Source organism: Tetrao urogallus (assembly GCF_951394365.1).
Source record: "Tetrao urogallus genome assembly, chromosome: 27".
NCBI classification, from domain to species: Eukaryota; Metazoa; Chordata; class Aves; order Galliformes; family Phasianidae; genus Tetrao; species Tetrao urogallus.
In genome coordinates, this window is record NC_136840.1 from 1,446,582 (window position 1) to 1,458,018 (window position 11,437).

Below are 11,437 nucleotides of genomic sequence, written 5' to 3' on the forward strand. Positions count from 1 at the left end.
ATACCCCACATCCCCATAACCCCATAACCCCACAACCCCAGAACCCTGTAACCCCACAACCCCAGAACCCCATATCCTGATAACCCCACAACCCCACATCCCATAACCCCACATCCCCCCATCCCCACGTGGCCACGTCTCCTCCCCCCCATCTCCATGTCTCCTCTCTCCCCACATCCCCGCACCCCCACAGCCCCCAGCTTCACGTCCCCATGTCCCCAAGCCCCCTGTCCCCCACATCCCGCACCCCATATCCCATATCCCACACCCCATATCCCACATCCCATATCCCACACCCCATATCCCATATCTCACACCCCATATCCCACATCCCGCACCCCATATCCCATATCTCACACCCCATATCCCACATCCTATATCCCATATCCCACACCCCATATCCCATATCCCACACCCCATATCCCACATCCCATATCCCACACCCCATATCCCATATCCCACACCCCATATCCCATATCCCACATCCTATATCCCATATCTCACACCCCATATCCCATATCCCACATCCTATATCCCATATCCCACACCCCATATCCCATATCCCACACCCCATATCCCACATCCCATATCCCACACCCCATATCCCATATCCCACACCCCATATCCCACATCCCATATCCCACACCCCATATCCCATATCCCACACCCCATATCCCATATCTCACACCCCATATCCCACATCCCGCACCCCATATCCCATATCTCACACCCCATATCCCATATCCCACATCCTATATCCCATATCCCACACCCCATATCCCACATCCCATATCCCACACCCCATATCCCATATCCCACACCCCATATCCCATATCCCACACCCCATATCCCATATCCCACATCCTATATCCCATATCTCACACCCCATATCCCATATCCCACACCCCATATCCCATATCTCACACCCCATATCCCATATCTCACACTCCATATCCCATATCTCACACCCCACACCCCATATCCCAAGTCCCCATGACTCCATACCCCCAATCCATCCCATACCCCAAATCCCATATCTCACATCCCTGTGTCCCACCCCCCACATCCCATCCCCCACATCCCACACCCCATATCCCGTATCTCACCCCCCACCCCCCGTCCCACCCCACTGGAGGACCCTTCACCCCACAAGTGCTCTCCAGTGAAGGACCGGGGCCGGAGCTTCAAAGCGCTGCTGGGAAGGGGAGCGGGGTGGGGGGGGGAGGGGGGGATGTGGGGACAAAGGGGGGGGGGGTATGGGGTGTGGGGTACAGGGACATGGGAACGTGGGGGGACATGGGGTGTGGGGTGTGGGATATGGGGGTGTGGGGGTGTCGGGTAAGGGGTATGGGGTGTGGGGAATGGGGTATGAGGTGTGGGGTATCGGGAATGGGGTATGGGGTGTGGGGTATCGGGAATGGGGTGTGGGGTGTGGGGTGTGGGGTGTGGGATATGGGGTATGGGGTGTGGGATATGGGGTATGGGGTGTGGGGTGTGGAGTATGGGGTGTGGAGTATTGGGTATGGGATGTGGGGTATGGGGTGTGGGATATGGGGTGTGGGGTATGGGGTATGGGATGTGGGGTGTGGAGTATGGGGTGTGGAGTATTGGGTATGGGGTGTGGGATATGGGGTGTGGGGTATGGGGTATGGGATGTGGGGTATGGAGTATGGGGTGTGGAGTATTGGGTATGGGATGTGGGGTATGGGGTATGGGGTGTGGGGTATTGGGTGTGGGGTGTGGGGTGTGGGGTATGGGGTATGGAGTATGGAGTATGGGATATGGGGTGTGGGGTATGGGATATGGGATATGGGATATGGGGTATAGGGTATGAGGTGTGGGGTATGGGGTGTGGGGTGTGGGGTATAGGGTGAAGAGTATGGGATATGGGTATGGGGTATGGGGAATGGGGTGCGGGGTGTGGGGTGTGGGGTATGGGATGTGGGGTATGGAATATGGGGAATGGGATATGGATTGTGGGGTATGGAGTATGAGATATGGGGTGTGGGGTATGGGGTATGGGGTGAAGGGTATGGGGTATGGGGAATAGGGTATGGGATATGGGATATGGGGTAAGGGGTATGGGGTGTGGGGTATGGGTTATGGGATATGGGGTGTGGGATATGGGATAAGGGGTATAGGGTATGGGGGTATAGGGTATGGGGTATGAGGTGTGGGGTGTGGGGTATTGGGTGTGGGATATGGGATGTGGGATGTGGAATATGGGGTATGGGGACATGGGGACGTCACATGGGGACAGCCCCTATAGGGCCGTTCACATGGGGGCATCACACGGGGGCTCCCCACATGCGGACAGCCCCTACAGGGACATCGCACGGGGACCTCACATGGGCTCACCCCCAATAGGGCCGTCCGCGCGGATCCTATATGCGGACTCCCCACATGGGGGCGCCCTACACGGAGCGTTCGCTCCTCCCAGCCGCAAGGGGGCGCTTCCGCTTCCGCCGGAAATCCCGCCCCCCGAGTCAAGATGGCGGCGCCCACGGCCTTGCGGGCTCTCGGGGTGGGGACAGCGGGGGACGGAGAGCGGGGGGTGTGGGGACAGGGAGGGGACAGCGAGGGTGGTGGCACTGGGGTGTGGGGACCTTGAGGGGACACTGGATGGGGGCACTGGGACGTGGGGTGCGGGGACAGCGTGGATGGAATCAGAGGCCGTGGGGTGTGGGGACACTTTGGGGACACGGGGTGGTGGCAGTGGGACGTGGGGTGTGGGGACACAGTGGGGGCAGTGGGATGTGGGGACATTGTGGGGACACGGCTGATGGTGGCAGTGGGATGTGGGGTGTGGGGACACTTTGGGGACACTGATGGAGGGGACACTGGAAGTGGGTTATGGGGACACTTGTGGGGCACTGTTGGTGACACTGGGGCGTGGGGCGTGGGGACACTGCGGGTGGGGTCAGAGGACATGAGGTGTGGGGACACTTTGGGGACATTGTGGGTGGTGGCACTGGGATGTGGGGTGTGGGGACACACCGTGGTTGGGGGCTGTGGGATGTGGGGACACCATGGGGACAGCGATGGTGGTGGCAGTGGGATGTGGGGCACGGGGACAGTTGTGGGGCACAGTTGGTGGCACTGGGACATGGGGTGTGGGGACCCTTTGGGGACGTGGATGATGGTGGCACTGGGAGGTGGGGTGTGGGGACAGTGTGTATGGGGTCAGAGGGCACGGAGTGTGGGGACACCATAGGTTGGGATCTAGGAGTGGTGGCAGTGGGACAGGGGGTGTGGGGACACTGCGGGTGAGGTTGGAGGATGTGGGGTGTGGGGACCCTTTGGGGACATGGATGATGGTGGCACTGGGACGTGGGGTATGGGGACACCATAGGTTGGGATCTAGAAGTGGTGGCAATGGGATGTGGGGTGTGGGGACACTTGTGGGGACGTGGACGATGGTGGCACTGGGACGTGGGGTGTGGGGACAGTGTGTATGGGGTCAGAGGACTTGGGGTGTGGGGACCCTTTGGGGACGCTGGGTGGTGGCACTGGGATGTGGGGTGTGGGGACACACCGTGGTTGGGGGCTGTAGGATGTGGGGACACCATGGGGACAGCGATGGTGGTGGCAGTGGGATGTGGGGCACGGGGACACTTGTGGGGCACAGTTGGTGGCACTGGGACATGGGGTGTGGGGACCCTTTGGGGACGCTGGGTGGTGGCACTGGGAGGTGATGCGATGGACGGAGCGGAGCCTGGGCTGCGGGCACCACGAGCGCCTCCTTGCGGCCGGCGGCCCAGGGGACACGAAGGGCACAGCGCTGCCTCCCCCCCCAGGCGCTGCCCCGCGGCCGCATCCCGGCGCTCCCCGCCGCCCGCGGCCTCCACTCCACGCCGCCCGTCCTCAAGGTGAGCCCCGACCCCCCCCCTCCCCCCCGCCCCCTTAAGCCCCTTCCAACGGGGGTCCCCCCCCTCCCCGACCCCTCGCTTCCCCCCTGCAGACGCGGGCGGCTCGGGTCCGCGTGGGGAAAGGCGACAAAGGCGTCACGTACGAGCGCGCCCACCCGCCGCATTACATCGCGCACCGCAAGGGCTGGCTGTCGCTGCACACCGGTACGCGGGGCCCCGGGGCTCGGGGAGGGGGGGCGGCCGAGCGGCCCCGGCCCTTCCCGACCGCCGTCCGCCCCGCAGGGAACCTGGCCGGGGAGGCGGGCGCGGCGGAGCGGGCGGTGGAGGACGCCTTCGTGCGGCGCTTCCTGCGCGGGACGTTTCCCGGCTGCCTGGCCGACGAGGTGGTGGTGAAGCGCCGCGCCAACGCGCTGCTGCTCTGCCCGCTGCTGCTGCGCCGCCTGCCGCCCGCCAAGCTCTGCTTCCTGCTGGGTTACGCCGAGGCGCTGCTGGCGCATTTCTACAAGTGCCCCGTGCGCATCCACGTGCAGACCGTGCCCGCCGCGCCCTGCTACAAGTTCCTGTAGCATAAAGCGCCCCGCACTGCCGCCGCCTCCGCTCCGTGATTGGGGGGGGGCGGGGTGTAGAGTGCGGGGCTACGGGGTGCGGGGTGCGGAGTGCAGGGTGTGGGGCTGCGGGGTGCAGGGATGCGAGCTGCGGGATCCAGGGTGCGGGGCTGCGGGGTCGGGGGTGCGGGGTGCGGAGTGCAGGGTGCGGGGGTGTGGGATGCAGGGTGCGGGGCTGCGGGATGTGGGGCTGCGGGGTGGGTGCGGGGTTGCAGGATGCGGGCTGCAGGGTCCGGGGTGCTGGGTGGGTGCAGGGTTCGGGATGCAGGGTGCGGGGCTGCGGGATGCGGGGCTGCGGGGTGGGTGCGGGGCTGCAGGATGCGGGCTGCAGGGTGCGGGGTGCGGGGTGGGTGCAGGGTTCGGGATGCAGGGTGCGGGGCGCAGGGCTGCGGGGTGCGGGGTGGGTGCAGGGTGCGGGGCTGCGGAGTCCGGGGTGCAGGGTGTGGGGCTGCTGGGCTGTGGGGTGCAGGGTGCAGGGTCCGGGCTGCAGGATGCGGGGCTGCGGGATGCAGGATGCGGGGTCCGGGGTGCGGGGTGGGTGCGGGGCGCAGGGTGCAGGGCTGCGGAGTCCGGGGTGCAGGGTGCGGGATTGCAGGGTCCGGGGTGCGGGGTGCGGGGTGGGTGCAGGGTGCGGGGCTGCGGGGTGCAGGGTGTGGGATGCGGGGTGCAGGGTGTGGGATTCGGGATGCAGGGTGCGGGGCTGCAGGGTGCGGAGTGCAGGATGCAGGGAACGGGGCTGCAGGATGTGGGGCTGCGGGGTCCGGGGTGCGGGGTGGGTGCAGGGCTGTGGGATGCGGGGCTGCGGCATGCGGGGTGGGTGCGGGGTCCGGGCTGCAGGGTGCGGGATGCAGGGCTGCAGGGGCTCCCGGCCCGCCCCGCGGCCATGGGGGCTGTGGGTGGGCGCTGCAGCCCGGCTGCCCGTGCGCCGTGTGCCCTGCAGGGGCTCTGAGCCCGTTGTGCCCCGCGGGGTCTTCAGCCCATGGGATCCCGTCCCCACCGTTCCCGTGTGCCCTGTGCCCCCAATATGGGGTCTTCAGCCCATATGGACCCGACCCCATGGAGTCGGTTGGGGTCTCCATCCCATAGGGACCCACCCCACCGTCCCCATGTGTCCTTTGGGGTCCTGATCCCATAGGGACCCACCCCCACCGTTCCCATATGTCCTCTGGGGTCTTCATCCCATAGGATCCCATCCCCCCTGTTCCCATATGCCCTATGTCCCCCTATATGGGTTCTTCATCCCATATGCACCTGACCCCATGGAGTCAGTTGGGGTCTGATCCCATAGGGACCCATCCCCACCATTCCCATATGTCCTGTGGGGTCTTCATCCCATGGGGTCCCATCCCCACCGTTCCCATATGCCGCCCTATATGGGTTCTTCATCCCATATGCACCTGACCCCATGGAGTTGGTTGGGGTCTTCATCACATAGGGACCCATCCCCACCGTCCCCATGTGTCCTTTGGGGTCCTGATCCCATGGGGACCCATCCCCACTGTCCCCATGTGTCCTGTGGGGTCTTGATCCTATGGGGTCTGTTCCCATTTGCTCTTTGGGGTCCTGATCCCATAGGGACCCACCTCCACCGTTCCCATATGTCCTTTGGGGTCTTGATCCTATGGGGTCTGTCCCTGTTGTGCCCTGTGGGGTCCTGATCCCATAAGACCCACCCCCACCGTTCCCATATGTCCTCTGGGGTCTTCATCCCATGGGATCCCACCCCCCCTGTTCCCATAGGCCACCCCATATGGGTTCTTCAGCCCATGTGCACCTGACCCCATGGAGTCAGTTGGGGTCTCAATCCCATATGGACCCATCCCCACTGTTCCCATATGTCCTGTGGGGTCTTCATCCCATGGGGTCCCATCCCCACCGTTCCCATATGCCGCCCTATATGGGTTCTTCATCCCATATGGACCTGACCCCATTGAGTTGGTTGGGGTCTTCATCACATAGGGACCCACCCCACCGTCCCCATATGTCCTGTGGGGTCCTGATCCCATAGGGACCCCCCCCACCATTCCCATATGTCCTTTGGGGTCTTCATCCCATGGTATCCCATCCCCACCATTCCCATATGTCCTTTGGGGTCCTGATCCCATGGGGTCCCATCCCCACCGTTCCCATATGCCCTGTGCCCCCTATATGGGTTCTTCAGCCCATATGCACCTGACCCCATTGAGTCGGTTGGGGTCTTCATCCCATAGGGACCCATCCCCACCGTTCCCATATGTCCTTTGGGGTCTTGATCCTATGGGGTCTGTCCCCGTTGTGCCCTGTGGGGTCCTGATCCCATAAGACCCACCCCCACCGTTCCCATATGTCCTGTGGGGTCTTCATCCCATGGGGTCCCATCCCCACCGTTCCCATATGCCGCCCTATATGGGTTCTTCATCCCATATGCACTGACCCCATGGAGTCGGTTGGGGTCCTGATCCCATAGGGACCCACCCCACCGTTCCCATATGCCCCTTGGGGTCTTGATCCTATGGGGTCTGTCCCCGTTGTGCCCTGCGGGGTCTTCATCCCATGGGGTCCCACCCCACCGTCCCCACATGTCCTTTGGGGTCCTGCTCCCATGGGGTCTCACCCCGTTGCCCCGTGGGCTCTCCACCCCACAGGACCCGTCCCCCTCTCTGCCCTTTGGGGTCTCAGTGCTTTGGGGTCCCCAGGCGCCCCATGGGATCTCCTGGGATCCCGTCCCCCCCGCAGCTGAGCGGCCCTTGGCGTTGGATGCGCCGTGTCCCTGTCCCCACCATGTCCCCCTATGGGTCCCGCTTTGCCTTGTCCCCAAGATGTCCGTGTGTCCCTGCCCCCAAGGTGCCCATCCTCATGCCCCACGTGGCCCCATCCCAAGGTGCCCGTCCGTGTGCCCCACAGCTTTGTTCCCAAGGTGTCTGTGGGTCCCACACAGTGTCCATGTGTGTCCCTGTCCCCAAGACATCCATGTGTCAACACAGTCCTGTCCCCAAGATGTCCGTGTGTCCCACAGCTTTGTCCCCAAGTTGCCCACATGCCCCACGTGTCCCTGTCCCCAAGATGTCCATCCACGTGTCCCACGTGCTCCTGTCCCCAAGGTGTCCGTGTGCCCCACAGCTTTGTCCCCACGATGTCCCTCTATGGGTCCTGCGTGGTTTTGTCCCCAAGGTGTCCGTGTGTCCCTGTCCCCAGGACGTCCATCATGTGCCCCACGTGTCCCCATCCCAACATGTCCATCCGTGTGTCCTGCACAGCTTTGTCCCCAAGTTGCCCACATGCCCCACGTGTCCCTGTCCCCAAGATGTCCATCCACGTATCCCACGTGCTCCTGTCCCCAAGGTGTCTCTGTGCCCCACAGCTTTGTCCCCAAGGTGTCTGTGTGTCCCCCACAGTCCTGTCCCCACAGTGTCCATGTGTGTCCCTGTCCCCAAGACATCCACGTGTCAATGCAGTCCTGTCCCCAAGGTGTCCATGTGTCCCATCTCACCCTGTCCCCAGGTTGTTCCATGTGCCCCACGTGTCCCTGTCCCCAAGATGTCCCTCTATGGGTCCTGCGTGGTTTTGTCCCCAAGGTGTCCGTGTGTCCCTGTCCCCAGGATGTCCATCCATGTGTCCCACGTGTCCCCATCCCAACATGTCTGTCCGTGTGTCCCACATGTCCCTGTCCCCACGATGCCCACGTGTCCCATGTCATCCTGTCCCCCAGGTGTCCCCAAGGTGTCCCCGTCCCACGATGTCCATCCATGTGTCCCAGATGCTCCTGTCCCCAAGGTGTCCGTGTGTCCCTGTCCCCAAGACTTCCATCCACGTGTCCCACAGCTTTGTCCCCAAGGTGTCCGTGTGTCCCCCACGGTCCTGTCCCCACAGTGTCCATGTGTGTCCCTGTCCCCAAGACGTCCATCCACATGTTGATGCAGTCCTGTCCCCAAGGTGTCCGTGTGCCCCACATGTCCCCGTCCCCAGGATGCCATCTGCGTGTCCCCATGGCCATGTCCCCACGATGTCCCTCTATGGGTCTCACACGGTTTTGTCCCCAGGGTGTTTGCGTGTCCCTGTCCCAGGATGTCCCTCTTGTGCCCCACATGGTTTTGTCCCCACGGTGTCCATGTGTCCCATCTCACCCTGTCCCCAAGTTGCCCACATGCCCCACATGGCCCTGTCCCCATGATGTCCCTCTATGGGTCCCACGCAGTTTTGTCCCCAAGGTGTCCGTGTGTCCCTGTCCCCAGGACGTCCATCATGTGCCCCACGTGTCCCCATCCCAACATGTCCGTCCGTGTGTCCTGCACAGCTTTGTCCCCAAGTTGCCCACATGCCCCACGTGTCCCTGTCCCCAAGATGTCCATCCACGTGTCCCACGTGCTCCTGTCCCCAAGGTGTCTCTGTGCCCCACAGCTTTGTCCCCAAGGTGTCTGTGTGTCCCCCACGGTCCTGTCCCCACAGTGTCCATGTGTGTCCCTGTCCCCAAGACATCCACGTGTCAATGCAGTCCTGTCCCCAAGGTGTCCATGTGTCCCATCTCACCCTGTCCCCAGGTTGTTCCATGTGCCCCACGTGTCCCTGTCCCCAAGATGTCCCTCTATGGGTCCTGCGTGGTTTTGTCCCCAAGGTGTCCGTGTGTCCCTGTCCCCAGGATGTCCATCCATGTGTCCCACGTGTCCCCATCCCAACATGTCTGTCCGTGTGTCCCACATGTCCCTGTCCCCACGATGCCCACGTGTCCCATGTCATCCTGTCCCCCAGGTGTCCCTGTGTCCCCGTCCCACGATGTCCATCCATGTGTCCCAGATGCTCCTGTCCCCAAGGTGTCCGTGCGCCCCCCATGTCCCTGTCCCCAAGCTGTCCATCCCAGCACGGTGTCCCCAGCTGCCTGTCATCCCTGTCCCCACGGTGCCCAGCCGCGTGTGCCCCCCCTCCACCCCCCCATCCTCATCCCCCCGCTCCAAACCCCTTCAAACCCACCGCAAACCACAAAACCCGGCATCTCTGAGAAAACCACTTTAAATACGGCGGCACAGAAAAGGGCCGCGGGGGCAGCGGCGGCGTCAGCACTGCGCCGCGTCCTCAAAGCCGGGGTTGGCCATCGCTGCGCCCCGCGCCGTGCCGGCCTCGGTGCCCTCCGTGCCGAATGTGCCGCCCTCCGTGCCGAATGTGCCGCCCTCCGTGCCGAATCTGCTGCCCTCCGTGCCGAATGTGCCGCCCTCCGTGCCGAATTTGTTACCTTCCGTGCCGAATCTGCCGCCCTCCGTGCCGAATTTGTTGCCTTCCGTGCCGAATCTGCCGCCCCCCGTGCCGAATGTGCTGCCTTCCACGTCAGCTTTGTCGCCCTCGGCGCCCAGCGGTGCGGGACCTGCGGTGACAGCGGTGCGGCGTCACCCCCAGCCGTCGGCACGGGGGACGGGTGGGGCTTCGGGCCGAACCGATGTAGCTGAGCAGCACGGGCAGGAAGGCGAGGCCGTGGGCGAGGCCCACCAGGGTGATGATGAAGTTGAGGCGGAAGAAGAAGATCTGGATGAGCTGCGCTTTGGCGAAGGCCAGAACCACGATGCCCGGCAGGTTGGTCATGGCCACCCCGGCCACCACCTGCGGCGGGGGCGCGCGGGTGAGGCTGCGGCTCCGGCTGCCGGCGACCCCACGCGTCCCCGCGCCCCACGGGAGCCGCCGCGCCGCACGGCCGCCCCCCACCTTGCTGCCCATGTTGATGGTGGCCTCGGCCGCGCGCTCCACGCGGCTGGGACGGCGGCTCTGCGCGAAGGCGACCGTCAGGTGGGACACGAACTCCACCGAGATGCCCACGGCCTGGGGACAGCGGGGCGACAGCGTGTGGGTCGCTGTGCCCGCGTGCCGCCCCACGGGGCAACCGGGGCCGCCCAGGTCCCAGTGCTGCCCCACACGCCGCCCCACACGTCCCAGGTCCCCACGTCTCCTCCTGTGTGCCCCACATCCCTGTGTGCCCCACATCCCAGTGCCACCCCACGTGCCCCATATCCGTGGGTCCCAGGTCCCCATACGTCCCATTCCCACGCGCTGCCCCACACGTCCCAGGTCCCCACGTCTCCTCCTGTGTGCCCCATTCCTCTGTGCCACCCCACGTGGCAACCAATGCAGCCCAGGTCCCAGTGCTGCCCCACACATCCCAGGTCCCCACGTCTCCTGTGTGCCCCACATCCCTGTGCTGCCCCACACCCCAGTGCCACCCGCTGTGCCCCACATCCCAGTGCCACCCCACGGGGCAACCGGTGCCGCCCAGGTCCCAGTGCTGCCCCACACGCCGCCCCACACGTCCCAGGTCCCCACATCTCCTCCTGTGTGCCCCACATCCCTGTGTGCCCCACATCCCAGTGCCACCCCATGTGGCAACCAGTGCAGCTCAGGTCCCGGTGCCACCCCATGCGCTGCCCCACACGTCCCAGGTCCCCATGTCACCTTGTTTGTGCCCCACATCCCAGTGCCACCCCACGTGCCCCATATCCGTGGGTCCCAGGTCCCCATACGTCCCATTCCCACACGCCGCCCCACACATCCCAGGTCCCCACGTCTCCTCCTGTGTGCCCCACATCCCAGTGCCACCCCACGTGCCCCATATCCGTGGGTCCCAGGTCCCCATACGTCCCATTCCCACGCACTGCCCCACACGTCCCAGGTCCCCACGTCTCCTCCTGTGTGCCCCACATCTCTGTGCCACCCGCTGTGCCCCATTACTCTGTGCCACCCCACGTGGCAACCAATGCAGCCCAGGTCCCAGTGCTGCCCCACACATCCCAGGTCCCCACGTCTCCTGTGTGCCCCACATCCCTGTGCTGCCCCACATCCCAGTGCCACCCCACGGGGCAACCGGTGCCGCCCAGGTCCCAGTGCTGCCCCCACACGCCGCCCCACACGTCCCAGGTCCCCACATCTCCTCCTGTGTGCCCCACATCCCTGTGTGCCCCACATCCCAGTGCCACCCCATGTGGCAACCAGTGCAGCTCAGGTCCCGGT

At 64.4% G+C, this 11,437-nt stretch overlaps 1 protein-coding gene across 1 annotated transcript; it reads left to right on the forward strand.

Moving 5' to 3' along the window:
- Positions 1–2,491: 2,491 nt before the first annotated feature.
- Positions 2,492–4,455, forward strand: MRPS24 (mitochondrial ribosomal protein S24; the record flags this gene model as incomplete). The annotated part of the gene is made up of 4 exons (XM_079547506.1): positions 2,492–2,524; positions 3,798–3,869; positions 3,962–4,073; positions 4,152–4,455. The coding sequence occupies 4 exons, from the start codon at positions 2,492–2,494 to the stop codon at positions 4,433–4,435; spliced, it is 501 nt and encodes a 166-aa protein (XP_079403632.1). The 3' UTR covers positions 4,436–4,455.
- Between the last annotated feature and the right edge of the window lie 6,982 nt (positions 4,456–11,437).